This window comes from Camarhynchus parvulus, chromosome 1 (genome assembly GCF_901933205.1).
Source record: "Camarhynchus parvulus chromosome 1, STF_HiC, whole genome shotgun sequence".
Classification (NCBI taxonomy): domain Eukaryota; kingdom Metazoa; phylum Chordata; class Aves; order Passeriformes; family Thraupidae; genus Camarhynchus; species Camarhynchus parvulus.
Window position 1 is genome coordinate 37833931 of NC_044571.1, and position 21424 is coordinate 37855354.

General features: G+C 38.6%; 1 protein-coding gene across 1 annotated transcript; it reads right to left on the bottom strand.

The window, feature by feature from the left end:
- Positions 1-8467: 8467 nt before the first annotated feature.
- Positions 8468-18791, bottom strand: LOC115906815 (protein-lysine methyltransferase METTL21E-like). Its single transcript, XM_030954312.1, has 4 exons — positions 18698-18791; positions 12666-12823; positions 10103-10220; positions 8468-9188 (listed from the first exon to the last, which is right to left on the bottom strand). Exons 1-4 carry the CDS (start codon positions 18765-18767, stop codon positions 8764-8766), a joined length of 771 nt encoding a protein of 256 aa, XP_030810172.1. The 5' UTR covers positions 18768-18791; the 3' UTR covers positions 8468-8763.
- Between the last annotated feature and the right edge of the window lie 2633 nt (positions 18792-21424).

Sequence of the window (21424 nt, forward strand, 5' to 3'; positions counted from 1 at the left end):
GAGAGGAGAGGCTTCACAGTTCTTGATATATTGAAGAGCTTGCTTTGACCCAGATTACCCGTTCCTTGGGCAATATACAAATTTGAGTCTCTGTGGGAACTTCATGGTGTCTGCATCTATCTGTAATGGACACAGCTTCAAGGGATGATTATCTGTTTCATACCTGTATCTCCTGTAGACATCTGGTATCTGGCTTATGGACCACAACTGACTGAACTCTCTGTCTAATATCATAGGCTTATCTCTGAATTGCTGTCTTACCTGGAGAAAAGATCCTCTTGTAAGAAAATACTAATCATCTAATGAACTGGTTGAGTAAATTCTTCTAATTGCTAAGAGAAAAGTAATATACAGAAATAAATAAATAAATAGGATTTTTAATTTGCATGCTTGTCTTCAACATTATCTCAGTGAAATATTAGGTGTTTGCTTGGGGCTGCAAGGATATATCCAGTCCCTTCAGTATTATTTTTGATATTCCTTAGACAATTAGCAGAGAGGCAATGTCTCAAGAGGTCTGACAAGTCTTCAAATTCACTTGTCATCAGTGTCTCCATCTCTCCATCTATATTACACAGAATTTAAACACCATGGTAATGATCTAGTTTGCTTAAATTATGTATCCCCTTCTCCCACTAAAAGAAAGAGCAGCGTCCCTTGATCCAGACTGGGAAGTAGTGGTGCAGGATTTTATGTATTTGTCTAGTGGTTATGGCACTTATTCAAGAAAATAAAGACTGAAGTTCAAGGTTTTTTCTCATCATGAACCTAGATGGGAACAATCCCTGCTTTGGTTCTGTATCTGGACTGCTCTCCATCCTGGAAGGTAGGAGTTATGGGATCATACACCAGAGACCCAAGGCTAAGCTTAGCCCTGCATGACAAATGACAAAGCCCTTTCAGGTGGGAAGCCACAGCAAGGAGTTTCCCAATAACTCCCTAAATTGAATATACATTTTATATCAAACTTCTGTGAGACAGAAAAAAATGGATGAGGCCACACACATGAAAAAGAATGCCAAATCTATTCTTTCCTCCTCCTTCTGTACTCTGACATCTTTTTTTCCCACAGCTATCACAACCTCTGGTTGTGCTGAGATTACAAGTGGGTATCCTTATGTACTAAATAAAAGGCAGATTCCTCTTCACATGCTGTGCCAGACAATTTTTCTTCTAACATTTTTTCCTATTATTCAGGTTCTTAAGGCTGCTATATGGACTATCTGCTAGGAGGTTACTGAAAAATGGGCACTAGACTGCAAACAAATTTTGAATAAAGCTGAGCTATTTTACATAGCTCAGCAATAATTTGCATATGATTTCTTATCTCTGCAACCTTTTGCACAGCTTGTTTAACAAATTTTTTCCCACTGCATTTTCCTGATTAGAATTTGCTGGGACTCTACTGACAAAGATCATTTGCAGTATAAAACTGAGTTTAACAGCACACATCAGTTTCAACAAACACATTTTGACTGAAGTTATTTGGGTTTTGTGCTTCTAGGAAAACCTTCTAGATTTCAGAAGTTGAAGATTCTGGGCCCAATCTTTCATCTGAGCTGAAGTCTTTCAGGCACCTGTCTTGGAGTAGTGGGTTCCACCCATGCTGAGAGACAGAGCACTAACAGAGGTCCCCAGACATTAGGTGTGAACAAAGATGGTTTCATCGAGAAATCTGCACAGTTACCCAGTGTGTTCATGCACTTTTACCAGCTGATACAGTACTGCTTGACTGTTGGCAGGAGCCCAGCCAAAATTCAATGACCCTTCTACTCTGCTGCCAGGGCTGAGCCCCTCGGAGTGCCACAGTCACTGCTGCACACAGGGGTGCCATAATCACAGGCATCCCATGAGCAACAACATTTTCTGTTTACATGAACTGCTTTCAAGCTTGAAAGAATGTGAGTAGGGTCAATAACATGGAGGAGGAGAGATGGCCTATAGCTAATTTGTTATAATAATCATCTGATAATATATAATCTGAGTAATCCAGTAAAGTAACCATCTCATATTAGAGGTTAATAGTCACTAAAAATCAATCAATTTCTCTAGAAAATTCACCTAATTATGGACCTTCTATGACATAAACATCCAGGATTTCAATGCATTTGGACTCAATTCCTGGATAGCCCCTAAGACTTACTCACTTAAGTAATCCTGATTTACTTGTCTCTTGATTTCCAATTACCTTTCTTCCTCAGAGGTAGTCATAGTCACACTGGTGTATTTTAGGGTCTTCTATTTCAGGTAAATGGCACAACTGCTGTCTTTAAGAAGGACAGGAAAAGAGGACAAAAACAGGAGTGGATTTGCACTCTATGAGAAGAGATTCAAATAAATCACACCCTGTTATCAATTAGACGATGGGTGAGCTAAAAGCTTATGGGAAAGACCTGCTGTAGACTATCCCATAGAGAAAAGGTGGTGAGCAAGCCTTCTTTAAACAGTCTGAGAAAGCATCAGGATCATGGTGTCTGGCTCTCACAAGGACTTTTATCTTCCCTGATGTATCTTGGAAAAGTACCTTGCAACACTTCAAGCAATTCAAGAGGTTTCTGGAGTGCTTTGAGGTCAAAAATCAATTTTTTTGGAAGCAGATGCTGGACTGGCCAGACAGGGAAAATGCTCTGCTGGATATTCTACTCATAAATAATGGTCTCATAAATACGTACAGCCTATGGCTGCATTGACTGCAGCAATCTGAAATGGGGGTTGTAGGGTCAGAGAAAGGAGAAGAAGAAGGCAAGTAGCAGAATAAAGACTTAGATTCTATGACATTAAAAGATATTCTAAAGAATTAGATTTCTCAAGAGAAGGCTTCAAGAAATGAGTAGATGAGATCTCATTGCAGACACTCCTGAAGAGCAAAAATATCAAGAGGTTAACTAATACTCAGGAGCAACTTCTTCAATGGTGTTTGGTCTATCCTATCATGTGGAAAATCAAGAAAATTCTGAAAAAAATAGCATGTATGAAAAGGAATATATTCTGACTGAGCTAAAATTGAAAAGAGAAAAAATACCCAAAAAGTGGAAACACGAATAGGCTACCAAGGAGGAATAAGAGCCATTGCTCTAACAGGCAGTGCAGGAGTTGGAAAAGCTGAGGCTGGATAAGAAGATATGGATGTGAAGAGTTTGAACAGCAAAAGGAAAACAACTGAAACTGTGACTTTACTGCAGAGTGGGGTAGCGCATAAAAAAGGATGTGACAAAGGCTGAGCTAATCCATTCCTCGGTCTTTACTGGCAAGGCCAGCTCTCAAGATTTCTGTATCTTCCTGCTTAGTGACAGAATTTGGTGAAAGCAGTAGGTGTAGGAACAGTCAAACTGGGCTCCACTTAATCCCTCTGGGCACACAGAAATCCATGGAACAAGGCAGTGTCTTGAGGATGCCAAGGAAGCTCGCTGATGTCACTGTAAGAGTGCTATCAGCTCTGAAAGGTGGCAGAGGCAGCTCCCAGTCTCTGAGAACAAAAGCAAATATTAGTCCATATTCAAAAATAAATAGAGGGAGGCTCAAGAAGACCACAGTCCAGTCTGCATCATTCCATATCCAGGCAAACTATGCACGAAACACTCCTGGAAAACATTTCCAAGCACATATGTTTGCAAAGAGCCAATACAAATTTGCTAAGGATCTGAGCAAACTAACTGCTCTCTATGACTCCTGTGGAGAAGCAGAGCACAGTGCTTTTTCTTCCATCACTTTATCACATTTTTTTCCTATAGAGGCTTTGTGGCTCAGTTGTAGAGATGCAGATGGATGAGTGGTTAAAAACTGAATGGGCCTTTAAAATCAAAGCTAGTGAATAAAAAAAAAGCCCATGCATGCAGTCTGTAGGAGTGATGCACGCTGGGGTCATGGCAAGGACTGATGTCATTAATTTCCATCAGTTACATGGACAATAGACTATATAAACTGAATATATAAACTGAAATTAAATGCCACCATGACACCGAACAGGGGAAGGGCAAAGCTGCTGCTCAGAGGGACTTTGGCAGACGGAAGGAACAGGCCAATAAAATCCACATAAGGTCCAACAGAGTAGCAGAAGGCAAAAGCACAGGCTTTAACTCATGCCAGCTCACGAGTTGACAACCTAGAGACTGCATCTGCATTAGAGGAACTGGATGTCCTGATGGACTAGGAGCAAAGACAGTGCTGTAGCCTTGCAGTAGATGCAAGTTAACTGCACTGGCAAGAGTGTGGCCAGCAGATCATCCAAAGTGATCCTGACCCTTCCACACGACATAATGGTGCCCTATCTGCAGGACTGGGCCAGCTTGTGGAGCCACTAGTAAGAGGAATCTTTACAAACTAAAGAGAACACAGAGGAGGACTGAAAGGGTTAAGGGGCAGGAGGAAGAAAAAGGCTGAGGTTTCTTCAGCCTGAGTGATGGATCCCATAGCTGTCTTCTGCTATATAACAAGAGGGTTATAGAGAAGATGAAGCCACAGGTGCATTGCAAAATGACAATAGACAGATGCCCAGTTGCAGCAAGAGAAATTCCAATTGGATACGTGAGGTGGGGGGGAAGAAATTAACAGGCTGCTCAGGTGTATTGTGGAATCTTCTTTCTTCAAGATTTTCATGTACTACTGGAGAAACTGAGCAACCTGTTCAGACTTTGAATATGGCCCAGATGTGAGCAGAAGGTAGGACTAGATAGCCTTCAGAGGTGCCATCCAACCTGAATGATTCTGAAATTCTAGACAATCCAGTACAATCTGTGTATTGTATGTTTGGATGGGTTAACTATGCAAAAGGAGAAGTTGTTATTTTATTCTGACCTATTGCTGAGTGCTTATACTTTTAGGGTGTTTATAATTTATCTAGAGCGGCTCTGAAGTATTTGTTTTTATGCAATAATAAAATTAATTTACTTTTTTTCCTTAATGAAAAGAATTCAAACAAGGTGGAGCACAGGAAATGTTATTTTTACAGTGAAAGAACTTTGATGCTGGACTTTCCCCAGTGAGTGAGGTTTAAATCCCTTGACATTTAGCTCAATTTCCTCTTTGCTTTACACTTGTGCAACAACATTTCCCTGAAGTCACAGACCTATTATAAGAATGAACATGTCAGTTTCTTAATTACACCCATGGAGCAGTGACATCTTGACAGTTTCTTTCTTTGTCACTGAACTTGTCTTGAGATCACCTCAAGGTTACCAGTGCAGTAGCAGTGGCTGAACAGGGAAAAGCCCTGCACCATTCAGGTCTCCAGAGTTCAAAGGGTGTTGGCTGAATTGGTGACTTCTAAATTGGTGACTTCTAAATCCATTTAGGTTTCAAGGTCCTGGGTTGTTTGGTATATATTTCTTCAGATGACTGAGTCACCTGACATACTCAATGTGACTGGAAATTAAGATCCATTCAGGAGGACACACCTGGTGTTCTTTGGTCTTTTTTGCTCACCTACCACTGACTAGTGCTTGTATAATGACCAATATGAGTTGTGCATCATTCAACTACTGTTTGGGCCAGGGGTAGTTATTTGGGTATTTTTAGCAGTTGTATTTCTTAGGCTAGGGCTCCATTACTGCTTCTAAATGAAAGTTAGTTTTGCACAGTAGATCTGTACTGCCATTTGAATTTTTTTTTTCCTAAATTGTCATCAGCTACAGCTTTTTCTTACAGTTGTTATAAGAGGTAAAAGCCCAAGTGGGTGGGTGTAATAATGCAAACAAAACCAAATAACTCAGAGCTGCAAAACTGAAATTCAGCAAGAGAGAGACAAAACCAAAATACGACCATATGGAAAACTACAATTTTGAAAATGTTTGTTTCTTTAACTCTGAGAAGGAAAAGGCAAGGATTTGTAAAAAACCTTGATGGAAATATAAAATAAGGAGCAAAGTAAATCACTGTAATAATTCTACATACACTTTATTCAAAAAGAACCCTTCCTGAAAATATATATGCACTTAAAAAACATATTGTTTGTGGAAAATTTTGCAAATACAATCAAGTTACTTAAATATACTGCTGTTCTTAGGTTGAAATGCATAAAAGCCATGGAATGGATTGAACCTATACCTATACATCCAGATTTATCTCTTAAATTAGTTTGATGATCATAACACCCTATAAGAGACTGTAAAAGCCTACCAGCATAGGAAGATCCTCTGGCATTCTTTAAAAGTGGAGCTTTTTCGCCCACAAATTTAACCGACCTTCTTGCCCCCTGCCTTTCAGAAACTACAGCTACAAATGCCATCTGCATTAGCAATATAATTCACTGAATGGCAGTTTGATCCTTTATCTGAGCTATTAGAACAAAGAATAAGTGGTTATTAAAATTATGACTGACTTTAGGGGTCAGCAATACTTGACATTTATGTGAGACTTATTCTCAGAGAGCAGAAATAAACTCCATAGGCAAATGCCAAGTACAAGTTCACTCTCCACTGGTCATGGCTAATAACCTGCCCATCACACCAGAGGACAAAAGGTGCTGTACAATAGAGCAGCCAGTCACCAGAGATTTCCCAGGAAGCTTCACACAGCAGTGCCAGGCAGACTTGTGAGAAAGAGAGCTGATGTTACATTCCAGTATATATTAACAAGCTGTTGGGCCTAAAGTGCTGAATCCTGACTCCATTTGACAAACACATCTCCTGTTGAATCCAGCAGGAGCTCAGCAGGGGTCAGTCGGTGGCTCAGACAGGAGGGCTAGTCAGCAGGACAGCTATTTAAAAGTGATCACACTCAACGGCTTTGCTGTAGTCTTCCTCTTTTGCCTTCGTCATTTTGGAGTTCACAAGGTCATTTCACTAATTATAGTGACAATCCATTTATCCATTAAATATTTGTAGACTGAGATGCCCTTTTGGATACAAGGATTATGGTTACAATTGCAGTAGATACAATGATTGCAAGCAAGTTAAGAGGAAGGAAGCAGGGAGAGCAAATCAGGCAACGGCAGAGATCCCTGTTTGTTTCTTTATTTGCTTACACTAAACTATTTCTATTACACAATGTAGAAAGAAAATTATTTCCAAATATTTCCATTCTGCAGTCTGTTTTTCTATAGCTGTAATTATCTAAGGACATAGGTGCAATAACTTCTGTAAGGAGGGGTAATACTCCCTGTCAGCTGATATAGAGTCCAATTTTCTAGCTATACTGATTGATCCAATAAAGGATTCTACCTCTACAAACTTTACCACAAGAAATTTACTGATGATATTTAATGATTAGATTTTTGTCTAATAACCTTCAAGCCAAAATCTCACATGTGATTTCTCAGCAGGAGAGGTAAAAAAAATAGACTTAACTTCCTTTCTTTTCATTTTGCTTCTGGGCTAAGACATGCTACTGTTTGCTTTAATTTTATCCTAGGATCACCCTTTGTGTTTCATCAAGGATGCCATTGGATATCCAGCTCCCACTGGAAAAGTTTGGCAGATCTGCCTCTCCTGCCTGCAACGCTTCACCTCTAACACCGGGCACCAGTGTTCAGCTGGGACAAAATGTACATTCCACATCACATTTACCACAGTTCTGCACCAGATTTGTGCCAGAGTAAATAAGTAACATGCATCTGCCACAATGAAAGACAAAAACAATAGAATGTTCAGGAAGTCAACAATAAAAAAAAAAAAGCTCCTTGAGAGAATACAAATAGGAGTTAAAAGATAAATTCTGACAGTCCCCAGAGCCTCCACATTACTAGGACAGTTGCCTGCTACAGCAGAGGTGATAAAGCTCTCTTCTCTAGCCTGAAAGAGACCTGAAGGCCTCAAAGTCAACTACAAAGAGAATCAGAAAAATATGCTGTGTGGAAAGAAAAATTTTATTAATTTACCCAAAAGAAAAGTCTTGGATGCAGGAGCATGCAGTACTGAGTGGCTAGGAGGAAAGTATTGTGTTTGCCCATACTAAAAATACAAACCAATCTCTAAGTCTATCCATGGCTCAGCCCCACCATGACAGGCTGGTTGAGTTTTCTGTCTCCAGCTACCAGCAGCCAGCAGTGCAAAGCTCCTTTCCTGATGGCCACTGTCCTTTTTCCATTGTTGCTCCCTCAGGTTCAGATAACTCTATTTTTGGAGGAGCAGAGCTCCAGACCAAGAATTAAAAGTCTTTGTAAAGGGCAGCTGGTTGTTGTACGCTTCTAACACAAGACCTTTGTTCAAGCAACAAAACATTTAAATCCCTCTTGCCTCATGGGTTCTGTGTGTTGAAGAATCCCTAAATTTAAATTTAAAAATGAAAGCATAATCATTACATGAAGAGTAATTAATGTATTCTATCCCTTTATCACAAAAGTGTGTTTTCCAAGTGGTGAGGTTTTTTCAGCTAATTTAATGTCCTATTAAGAGCATTCAAAGGAAGGATTCAAATGATAGTGAAAATGGGGAAATATCAGATTTAACACAAAAACTTTTAAATACAAAGATTTATAGTCTAAAGTTTTAAATAATTATTCAAACTTATAAGAGGCTGTTCAAAGCTGTAATTGAAAACTTCTGGAAATATTCATTATATGACCCATAACAATCATGGTAAGACTTGTAAAAGTTATTAGAGTTGTCAGCTTAGCACATAAAAGTCAAGACAATGTCACAGATATATCTCTTCTGTGTATATCACTATTGGCAAATTGAATTTAGGAATTTATAAGAATGCAATAGAAATTTGATGATTTGTTTTACCTATCTCTAGAAATGTCATTCATGTAAGTGTCAGCAGCTACTAAAATTGAAATTATTAAAGAGAGAACAGCTGCAACTGTCACCTCCCTATATCTCTCTTTCAGACCTTCAGTTTGGAAGGTCTGGCTTTCATCCTGTCTTTCCTCATTGCTTTATATAAGGCTATGTTCAAACTGGGAAAATTAGAAATCATCTCTAAGTCAAACAGTGTCTGAAATCTGTCCACAAATCGGTTCTCATTCTCCAGCCTAAACTTCATGGCCCACAGAATAACAGTATCATTCTTGCACAAGTGATCAAAAGTTAGGAGGAGTTCATCCAGGAATGGATGGTGGTAAACTACATCAGCAGCCATAATGTAGTCAAAGTGACAGGAAGACCTAGGAAAGTTCTTTTCCAGATCAATTCCCCAGGACAACTCCTTAACACAAGGCTGGTGTTTGCATTTCTGCTTTGTATTTTGGAGAATGTTGTACTGAAGGTTTCCCAGTAGTTCTGGCAAATCTGTAGCAGTCACAAAGGCACCTGTGACACAGAGAAAACAAACACAATATTTGAATATACAACAACACTTGAGTAAAAGCCCATTCACAAAAGCCACTGCACAAGGAATTGGTTTTATCAGGTAACTCTCACTGAGGGCAATAAAAAAAATGCAGACACTCCCAATAACTCTTAAATATTGTGCTTAAAATAAATATTTTCTTCCTTGTAGTTCTTCTCTACAGATTGCCATCTAAATGCAGCTGGTGGGGAGAAATCAGATACTTACTGTATCTTGATATCATTGCATTGGTTAAAAGTACAGTGGCTGACTTGGGATTGATGAATACCAATTACTGAATCCAAGAAGTCAGCATGAAATTTAAGCATTACCTCAGGTTCTTCCCTTCTCACACAAGAAGAAGCTTTCTCAGACTACCAAAAGCTAAAGTTCTGTTAAAATGCAGAACCTACTGACCTGGATTACTCTTGAAGATGAATAGGGTACCATGAGAGAAAACACAACAATGTCTGTAGCAGAGAGATCAAGTTGCTGAAGGAAAATACTGAAACACAAATGGATAGAATTGGATAGAAGGTGACCTGGCATCCAAGAGCTGTTTGGTCAAAGGAATGGGATGCACTGGTCTTACTTACATCTGTCTCAGTCTATTTGCCACTGATAACACCGCAAAGCCACTAATTTTTTATTTTGATCCCCAGTTTAACATGGTTAATGGCAACATATCTACTGAGACCTCCTTTATTGTATCAATACACTCCCAGAAAAAAAAAAAAAGAAAAATAACACCAAAGCATGTTTCCAAACAAGCCTTTTAGAATTTACTGTTTCTTGCTCTTGGAAACTTTCAAACAACAGTCTCTTAGAAGAACCAAGCCACATTGTTTGTCCTCCATTATTCATCTGAGAGGTGTGAGAAATATCACGTACTCACCCAGCAAACTGGCTACTATGGAGACCAAGCCAGTTCCAGCTCCAATTTCAATCACATTTTTGTCAACCAAATTGCATTGTTTAGAATGAGTTTCCAAAAAATAACACAGAACAAGAGCCTGTAGGGGAGGAAATCCATGAACATACTGAACAAAGTAATGAACTAAATCCCTTTACTAAATATGAATTGTCATTTAAAAGCATGCAAAAAATTGTTGTCTGTTCAAATGAGCAATATTCATTCAAGCACTATCCCTAAAGGATCACAGCTCACCATGATCTTTGGGCTCTATAGGTCACAGAATAATTGCTACAAAATGCCTCCATATAGGTCTGTGAATTATTACAGACAGAAGGAGCAACTACAATTAGACAATCTGTCACAACACATGACATGAGTTGTAAAATTCTGGTCACCAATTCCTGCTTATAACTGGACTTCTGGTTGAGATAAAATGTCTCCTCCACAAAAATATCTTGATATAAAGACTACTTCTGAGACAAAATCCGCAACAATCCTTGTTAAGTTCTTCCAATAGTCAATTATTTCTGGCAATAAATTGTTAGAGTTCAAAAGAGACAAATAGATTTACCCCCTTTTCTTTTGGCTCAGTTTTTTTGCAGTTTCTATTTGCTTATCTTGTTAAGCTTAGCAAACTTTCATAGTAAATACAGCCACAAAGATCATCTACAACAGACTCCTTACACGTGTATATATAAAGTGATTAACTGATCTTAAAGTGATTAAAAATCTTCAGCTTTTCTGCCCTGTCTCACACTGACCAGTGTATTTCAGTTCACTGGTGAAATAGAAATTGCTAATTTTATTTCTCTCATAGTTTCCATATTTACTTCCATATCTTTCCCAGACTTTGATAGCTATTTAATCTCCATTGACAAATAAGATGATTGCTATATTCTCTCACAACACAGATGACCGTTTGGAAAGGCAATCATTAGTGGCCTGCTCTGGCACAACAAAATTAGTTTTGCTTTTAAGTAATTATGAATGAGAAAGAAAGGAGCAGGAGGACTGCTGACGCAGTGCTAACAGGCTAGAAAGTAAAACAAAGGGGGCTTTTTCTACCTCTTAATTCAGACCACAGAAGAGAAGGTAATCCAAACTTACATATATCATTCAATCAACAGCACTTTGATTTAGAAATCAGTCTGTGAGAACCAGGAATAATTAAAGTCAGGTTCCTAAAGACTGAGTCTGATATTTGACATTATATTGACATTATATTTGACCTTACATTAGGATTTCCTCCTAGTTACATTAATTCCGATAATTCCTTCCCTCACGGTTTTGCCGTATTCTATTGTAGAAACTGGCTGGCATAATCAAAGTTTCTGAAGGTTAAATCAGGGAAACTTTGAAATCTGCATTCCTTTCCATGAAACATGCAGAAACTTTACTTCCCTTAAAGTTTCTGCACTCTTGAAAAATTTGGCTGCCATTTTTCAGAAGATTTCAAGTACAGCTAGATGGAAGTAGAAGGGAGAACATCAAGAGACGGAGATCAAAGGGTTGTCTTCCTTCCACAAGAAAATTGGCTAAGCCCTTCCAGAAAAAAAAAATATGTTTTTCAGTAAAGTCCATGATTTTGTGTGAATAATTGGTAGTCAGCCAAACTTTCCATGAAGACATACACAGAGGTCACCAAAACATATAATACAGATGACTGGTCCAGGTCTCCTAAAACCAGGAATATCATTTGGACTTCAAAGCAGAAGAGTAGGACAATTATCCTCAGCTGAACTATGGTCATACTTCTAAAAGACAGTATGATCCTAGGAGGCTGAGGCTGTTGGGAAAGAAATGGAGCATCCTGGGTCTCTCCTTTAGGGACACAAATTTCATCATGCATCGTAGCACCTCCCTGGAGATTTCTTTCAGTCTTAATTACTTCAAAACAGTAAGTTTGCTGCTTTGTATGTATTCAAAACCTGAAGAATACTTGTATGGTGAATGTGTTGATGGTTCTTATATCAAGAGCCAAGGACAATGGTTCTCTCCAACTAGATTTCCAGCTATTTAAGAAACTGAGAGCTCCAGCTGAACATTTTCCCATGTCTATGTATTAACAAGGTAAAATTTGTTCCTTACATGAGTAGGTTGAATAGCTTCTGTGAGTGATAGCACCTTGTGAGCTTGCATCACAGTTGTTTCTGCAACCTGGATCTGCCTGCTACACAGCCATCTGTATTTATAAAATGTACAGAAATGCAATCGTCATAAAACTGCCATATTTCTTTAAAAATATGCTTGTAATTGGCTAATAGGATTAAAAGCTGCTGGCAAGCGAGGAGGGGACGCAGGATCATACACCTTGGGTGATTGGGGCACACACAAGGAATACCAAGTAAGTTTTGAGAAACATAAATCCACACAAAACCAGATTAAATTCAGGTTTGGGATTTGCAGAATAGAGACAAAGAAGCACAGAATTATTTCCTTGGGTTTATAACATATAAAAAAGTATATTTATTATACAAAACAAATCTTATAATGCTAGATGGCTCCAAAAATGAAAAATAACTATACTACAAAAATATTGTACCGATGGCCAGACGACTGCCCCGTAACAATCAGTGGCTTCTGTAATTCTTATCTCATGGCCAGCAAAGTGAAAGCCTTCCCAGGTCTTATAAGCTATATGGTCAGGGAAAAACCGCCTCTCCATGATTTCTGCAACTATCTGTTCATCTTCTTTTTCCCCTGGAAGCAAAAGTATAAAAGGTCAAAGAGGCTGAGTGGACTGATAATAAAACTATCAATTAATATTGAAAGCTGATTTGGAAGCAAGAATATAAATTACATATAATATAAATTATTATGGTGAATAAAATACATTTCACCATTAATGCTTAGCATGGTACACAACTATTCTCCTGCATTCTAATTGAAATTTTCAGTGTGTGACTAAATAAGTTCTTTCATGTCTCAGTGAAGCAGCCAAGTTCATACAAAGTAAAGAAGGGGAATGTTAGCATACATTGTTTTCCATTTCAGCAATCCAAAGGAAATTTTTAAATTTTTTCCCTTCAAGAACAGCTGCCCTAGTAAAGACACTCACAGCCTTATGCACCTGGATTTTTCATTATTCTCCATATCCTTTTACTGTTCACTTTCCCCATATTCTGGTTCTTTATGACAGTAAACAAAAGGAGCCAGAATATCATTTATAAGTCTGTCACAAAAGTTGTGAAACAGATCCTAGCAACACAAATTATGACAGACAGGACTGAAAGCACTTGTGTTGTCAGCAAAGCTTATCCACCCACTCCAACAGAGCCCTGTCAGAGGGATTCTTTCCAGTTGGCTTGATATCCTGAATGCCATCCCTGTTGCTAAGCAAAGAATATTTATGATAGCTAACAAAATCCTGGATAACTGTTCTAACAGAAGAGGATTCATTCCTTTTTAGAGGAATACCAAGCTAGTTTCAGTTTTGCCTTCATCACACAAAACTGCACCACAATGTCAGAAAACAATGTGTAAGAGAAACTGTCTAGAGCATTTTCTCAGCAAAGTCTAGATTCATTCCGATTTTTCATGAGCTCCCTTGACTTTACATTAATATCAGGACTGAGGGAAAACCTCATGTACTGTTGACACATCTTGCAGTGAATCAACTACTTCAAATAGTCTAAACATTGTTCTCACAGGCTAAGGAACTGAAATGCAAACAAAGTTTTCCAAAGAGATGTACAAATCATGTGGAAAACTGGAGTTGTGAAGCCAGCGGCAGGTTAGTTAAAGAAATGTGTGTCAAGCTGCATAATGCTGTATAGGAACCAGATGATTTTGCTGACACATTCACACGTCATGTAAAACAAATGTTAAAATGCTATGTGTTAGAACAAAAACCTAAATAAAGAGAATGATGTGAGTTCTGCTAAGAGAAAGCTGGAGAAGTCCTTCAAGTAGTGAAGGGAAGATAGAAAGAAAATATCAGGAAATAGACCAGGTCAGAATGGAAAAAATTGCAAACTGCAGCATCTTTTTTTCTATAAAATTAAGGCAATCTTTATGTGCTCAATTTTGCTTAGAATTTGTAGAAGTATTACCTTAGAAACAAGCCACATGATCAGCTATTTACACCATTTGTCACATAAAATCTAGATACCTGAACTAAAACATAGCTAAAAAAGTAAAAAGACCCTTCCACCATGAAAGCTGTGAGGAATATACTAGCACTCAATATCTCCATTTTCAGACTCATTCACAAAAAACACACAGAGTAACAAAACATAGTCCAAGTACTTTGCTAGTGGATTAGAAGAGGATTCATTCAGAAAAAAAAATATTTTCACCCATTGATTCATGGGAACAGCCTACAGGGAAGAAAAAGATGTATTAGTCTCTTTTGAGTGTTGGCCTGACTCTGCTTCATCTCAGGAGGTCAAATGGTGTCACAGCCCAATGTCATAAGGAAATAAGATCCAGTCATCTTCTTCTCACCTGCTCTGATGGATTTTCTCCAACTGGCAAAAGGAATGAAATCCAAGACTTTAGCATGAATTTGACCTGACAGAGCTCAGCCCTACAGCAACATATTCTCCCATCTTCAGAAGGAGTATACTCTCACCAGTAGAGTTTAGATTTAAAGTTTACCATTTAGACTTGTCCTTACAAATATTTTAGTACCATGCATCAACAGCTATGAAGATGATTCCTCTATGACTTCTCAGTAATTGAGAAGTCAGTCCTCTGGAAGGGAGGACTACTTGTGCTGATATTGCTGATTGAGTAACGCTAGAGAGTTTCCAAGAGATTCCAAGAATTCATAACATCCAGGACTCTTCAGATCACCCCCCGCTCTGGACACACAGGAGTGGAGTCATCCAAACTAAATATTTAAAGATGTATTTTATTTATATAATGTGGAAATAATATAATAATACATATTGTTTATATTAAAAAAAATTATTGTCACTATCTATATACCCCAAAGTCAAGAGGATACCTGCAAAAAGATCAGTAAGGGAACAAACCTGCAACTAGTTCTATCACTGTAAGACATGACTGGAGAAGAGTGAGATTACTGCACTGATAGAAATTATCCAAATGTATCCCAATAAATCCATATGGGGATTTACAATGACTCACACCAAATTTTTCCTAAAACTACATAAAGGGCACAATAGTAAGGGACTTTGGAGTCTCAGAATTTTTACTGAGCTACTGACATGTCAGGATCAGAGCCCTAGTCCTACAAGCACTACAGATGACTCCATGGAAACATACACAATGCTGAATCACAATGTAGTCCCTAAATTTCAGGTAGCATCACTTTAGTATCTTTATTTCATTCCACTTATTTCTATTTTATTCCATTTCAGCCTAAGGGCTCTCACAGGAAGGTGCTAGGAGGGAAAGCTAATCGTGCTCTTGACTTCACAGAAGTCAGATGTAACCTACACCTTTCTAAGAATATAAAGCAAAGTACCTTTCCAGCATGTCTAAACTGCACAGTTAATTTTTCCTTACTTCATCCTTACCTACAAAAAGGAATATCATCACATAAGTGTAGGCATTCCACTACATTCATTACAAGCCCTGTCTGCTGAAGCGATGGCAGTGAAGGAGTGTATTATATAGATTAATCTGAGATACCATGACAGGGTAACAAAATGCTTGAAACTTTATACTTTGAAATGCAGAAATACAAAACTGCAACCCACAGGCAGATTCTTCTCAGCCAAGAGATGCACTTAGCCCAGAGCATGAGGACACAAGAAAAGAGAAGGGTTTGCTCACAGCATCCAGTCAATGTATTTACCCAGGTTTGAGAGCTGTGTTCTCAGTTTCAAATTTACAACACTGATATCCCAGCCCTATCCTAGTCAGAGATCATCTAAAAATCATTAAAAGGCTGAAAATAGAAGTACTGTAGTCATTTTATCTCATGAACACATAATGAATTCAAGTTTGCCAAGTACTTCCATTTTTACTTCATCATGTTTGTCTGTCATTGAAAACATCTCCATGTCTAGGCTCAGAAGCTATTTACTTTCTAAAAATAACTAAGTTAGGTTCCTTTGACTGCAAAGCAGACTCTGTTCTTAAATTAGATGGTCTAATATATATTATAAAAGGCAGATAACTTCCTGACAGATAGGAAGAGACCTTCAAAAACCCTGTCAGTATTCAGCTACCAATAATTCTTATTTCTAAAATATTCCTTTGCATAAAGGACCTGAACACCAACCCATGCAGTCATACCACTTTTTCTTATGTGGAAGTTGAGATTTATTATTTATTGTCAAAATGCAGCTACTGCAAAGACTGAAGAAATGAAAATAGGAAAGATGGGCACATGGCTGAGAGGGAAGAATAAGTTACTGACTTCCCTACAAAGGTCATATATGCTTTGATTATTTGAGTGTTGCCTCCAACTTCTGTTCTGTCCATACACAAGAAGTTTTCACTTGAGTTTAGCAATGTCTTAAGCCGAAATAGTGTGTCTACTTATTGAGGGGAAAGACAACAGGGAAGTGTTAAATTAATAAGATGAGCCAGCAGGAAACCAGGATTACAAGAATCATGCTAGAAGGATAAAAGCAAGGAAAAGTCCAACTATAAATCAGGCACTCAGTTGTGAAGAGGCAGACTTGGGGTCCATACTCAGGCCCCAGGATGTTTTTCACATTTTATAACAGTCTTTGAAGTCAGTGAAAAAGCATCAGTGCAGAAGAGAATGAGAAAGTATTTCTAGACGTAATCCAGGAAATATTAATGAGGTGCTACATCACTACTTCCTCCCAGCTGAATTATCTTAAATTGTAAGTTACAGGGTTAGGATGCTTTTCACTTGGCTCCATTCCAAGAATGTCCCATTTAAGGCACCACTCTGGACTCCACCAAGATGCTTGAAATGATGGCAAGAATTGTCATCAGTTAGGACATCTGTCAGGCAGGGCAAGCAGAAGGAGTGTATCCCTTCTAAAATGTCAGGATTTACGAGAAGGTTACTAGGTCAGCATTTTCTCAGATATTTATGGATTAAAAACTGAGCCATGGCCCAGTGAAGTGAGACGATGGACTGTCAAGGACAAGTACACCTGGCAAACTCATTCTTTTGTCTAGGAGATAAAATTATTCTGGGGTGAATTTACATAATGCAACTAGGGTAAAGTAATTTAGTTTCCCAAGAAATTAAGAGAGGAGTGGTAGCATCTGGTCACAGAAACATTTAGCCAAGGAGAGTTAAAACTAGAATGAGAAATTATGGGAGGAAAGAGAGACAACAATGCAGGTGTGGAGAGCTGATTGTTTAAAGCCACAAAAGGAATGATCAGGTGAGGACTGATCTGTAAACTGAGAGCTAGTAGCAATGGGAATCATGAACAAAAATAAGGAGTTTTAAACTGGAGAATGTATGACAAGTAAATTAATAAGCAAATGGGAAGACACCAAATATAAAGACCTGAGACTGTGAGGGTGGTGCAACACTAGAAGAGGTTTCCCAGAGAAATTATGGATGCTCCATCCATGGGAATATTCAAGGCCAGGATGGATGGGCTTTGAGCAATCTGGTCAAGTGTAAAGTGTCCCTGCCCATGACAGGGTGTTTAGAACTAGATGGTCTTTAAGGCCCTTTCCAACCCAAACCATTTTATGAGTCTATGATCCTATGACTGAAACTTGCAAAGAAACCGAACTGGAATAAGGATCCTGAGAAACAGATTTTGAGACTGGGAGCTGAAACAATGAAATAGGAACAGGGAAAGCAGTAAAGAAGAAGGATGAGAACAAGGAAGGCACAGGCTCAAAGTAATAGAGCAGGCAAATCTCCATGCATCAGGTTCAGCACCTTTCCACCTCCAGAATCTGGCACAGAATTTAGGCAAAGTCTGCAAAGATATCCAATTCCTGTCTCCTCATTCTCTTAGATTAATGTTTATAGACATGGAAGAGAACAACCTGGCTCTACACAGACCACAACTCAACCGAGATTTTACACAAAAATATTATGAAAAATAAAATATTTATTCAAATGTCCTCCTTTTGCACTCAGCTGTAGAACATAACTAGGCCCTATCGCAAAACATATGCATTTGTCCTAATACCTTGTCTACTCCTGATAACCACTAAAAAGGGGACTATTTATGAAGGTTTAGAATCCTCAAAGATGTGCAGCCATGAAAGTATTTAAGAGAAAACACTGCCAAGAGTCCCTGAAGGTATTTGAAGGCAGGGTCTGAGGCTGTCTAGACAGAAATCAGGCTTGTAATAACCAATTCTCCTAACTGACAGCCTGTAAACAAACCTGCCTGAAAAGCTTGATCATAGTCATAGCTTCATTCCTTGGAACGAGGCAAGTAACTAGAGGACAGATGCCAGGCACCAGCAGGAAGCTGCCAGGACAAGAGCATGCAGGTATAACACACTTGAAATACCTCGTGCATTGCTAGCATACTACAGCAGTGCTATTTGTTGCATTTTCTGTATCAATGCCATAAACACAGTTCTTTAGAAAATTATTAATTAGAAGATAGCTCATTGTCAGCAAGACACTTTGTTCCTTATACTTAATAATATTCTTAAGTGCAACAAGGAAACATAGTGAAATAAGAAACATTTTACCGTCTTGTCTTTTGAATTTTCTGACCCCTTGATTTTGTAGATGATTATTCTGTGATGACGTGAAATCCATACTATGCCACAAACCCTAGGACAGAGAAACATGAGTCTCTCAATAAAATTACTTTATTTCTTCTTTCACACATAAGCTTCATTTAAAAAAAAATTACATGTATTATGCTGAAGTTTACTTCTATTGATAGTAAAGACATGAAGACACATAAGTATCTTCAAAAGTACAAGACACAGCAAACTAGTTCAACTGTTATATTCTCACAGAGGAAAAAGAACATATTAAAAAAAAACAAACCAAAGTTTTTATTAATGTTTAGATCTATGTTATGAAATTTTCAAGTTAGAATCAAAATTAGGTTCAGTAGGCTTACAAAGGATGGAAAGTAAAGGTAGAAAAAAATTCCTGAAAGAGAAGAAAAATTGCACCAATATGATCTAATCTTGTTTGAATTAATTGGCTTGGCAGGGAAGGAAACAATCTAACAGTAAAAGCTGGAGATGAGAATAAGGGACCAGGATCTGCAAATAACGTGCTGAACAGAAAGAATATGTACCTATATGAGCAGGAGCATACTGGAGAAAAAACTAGTAGGAAAAGTGGGACAAAAGACAATATAATATTCAGCTGTCTGCAGACAACCAGTAGTCTCCAATTCTTGATATTTTACAATCAGAAAGAACACTGAGTTCACAGGGGAAAAAAACAAACCAAACCAAACCAAAACAACAACCAAAAAAACCCACCCCAAAACAAAAAACCCCACACAGTGCTTTGATTATTTTTGATACTTTGATATGATTTTTAAATGTCCACTTTTATGTGGAAATTTGATTTTTGCCAGGATGGTTACAGGTATCATATAGTTAATAATCTACACATGTCTAAACACCCAACAGGGATGCAATTAAATAAGGCAATGACTAAAAGAATATCTCTCCATAGTGGGACCAAACAATAAAAAGAAAGAAAAAAAAAAAGGACAATCAAAATAAAAATATATTCTGAATATCAAATCGTCCTCACAGTGCAAAGTCTTAGGTAGGTTTTTCTTTCAAAACTTCAGGATCAAGAGGACAGCATGGAACAGCCCTCTCTTGTTTGAGATGATGCACCTTACTTGTTATGAACTGAATTTTGTTAAATTTTATATCAGTAGAAAAAAACTGAGTTACAGCATCTATAAACCAGAGCTGCTGAGGCAGAGCTGCTGGGCAGGGTTACTTGTTATGTTAACTATAAGTCGTTAGAGTTAATAGTTCTCTTTGTATCACTTAAGGACCCTAGCCAGGGCAGGTAGATAGCCCTTCTTTTGTGTTGGTAAAACCCTGCCTAAGGCAAAACTGCATTTCTCCTTACCAGGCAGGGAGAATCTGGGGAGGAGGGAGGCATTACAATATGTAGATTTTGAGAACCAGTGTACCATGGGACGTATTGAACTTATAAAAACCCCAAAACCAACGAGCCAAATATAAAATTAAAGAATTAGAATGATTCGTGGACGTGAGGAATAGAGTGCTGGACCTGCAGAGATGTTGGGAGACCTTGGTGCCCCTCGCCCTGACTACAGAAGCTGCCTGGGACCGGGACCTGGAGCTGGGAAGCAGGGAAAAGCGAGAAACACCGGGGTCTCGTCCAGGCGTTCGTATGAGGATCGGACCCCTAGCTCTGCCCTTCGTGGACAAAGCTGCACATCCTCCTCCTCCTCTGAGCCACGCTGGGAAGAAGACGGAGACGGCCGCCTCGTCGAGCTTCCTAATCCTGAGCTGATCACTTTAATAAAGGCGTTAAAAGGAGAAAAGTCTCCTGCCCTGTTTTTATTTCATTACTCTCTTGACTTCACACCACAAAAGGCACACGGGTTTAATGTTTACTACTACAATACCAGCAGCCATTATCCTGTTCGAAGGTGAAAATAACTTAGGGGCTTTCTACATGTCACCATAGCACACAGAACAAAAATATTGCCATTATATTTATGTCTATACATGAACTTAGCAATAGCAACATCATTAGATAGGAAAGAGAAAAGAGACTCAGTGGGATTCAAAGTCTTTGTATGCATCCTCAGAATAGCAAGTGGCATAAGAAACTACAGGGATATTAAACAGAAAATGTTACACACATTCATCACCTCATTGTCTATATCAGAAGTATTAAAAATGACAGATTTCCTTCCCATTAGAAGGCAAAATAAAAGGTAAATTCACCCTACAGGACAAAGCTTTTGTATTTTGTGGTCCTCTACATTTTTTATGTCATTCTAAAAATATCCTGAGGTGCACTGAACAACACAGCAACCTAAAATAGTCCAACATGGGCATTCAGAAGTGCTACAAGCAACTAAACAGTGCTGAACAGCTCAGTTACACTTTTAAAAGCAAATTATATAAATTAATTTAGCATAAAAGGCAGAGACAAGCGAAACACCACTGGCATCTACCGCATTTCGGTCAACATTACCTGAATCTCTTGCAGATTTCCAAAGATGGTGCTCCAACAGCGAAGTCCTTATCTTGCCGGTGGCTTCCCCCCGTGACAGCCGCAGGCAAAGGCGTGTTCGGAAGCCTGTGTCACACATTGCCAACATCCCCACACCGGCAGCAATCACAAACCCCGACAGCTGCAGCCCGAGCACAAAGAGGGCCCCACGCAGCCCTTACGTAAGGGAGCAATTTTGTAACAGCAAGAGACACCCCCCTCTAGGGAGCTCCGAC

Coding starts and splice junctions, on each gene's coding strand:
- LOC115906815 (XM_030954312.1), bottom strand. CDS start 18,767: ATGGATTTCACGTCATCACAGAATAATCATCTACAAAATCAAGGGGTC. Junction 12,824..18,697: donor AAAATTCAAAAGACAAGACG/GTAAAATGTTTC, acceptor TTTTGCTTCCAG/GGGAAAAAGAAGATGAACAG. Junction 9,189..10,102: donor CATAGTAGCCAGTTTGCTGG/GTGAGTACGTGA, acceptor TCTGTGTCACAG/GTGCCTTTGTGACTGCTACA.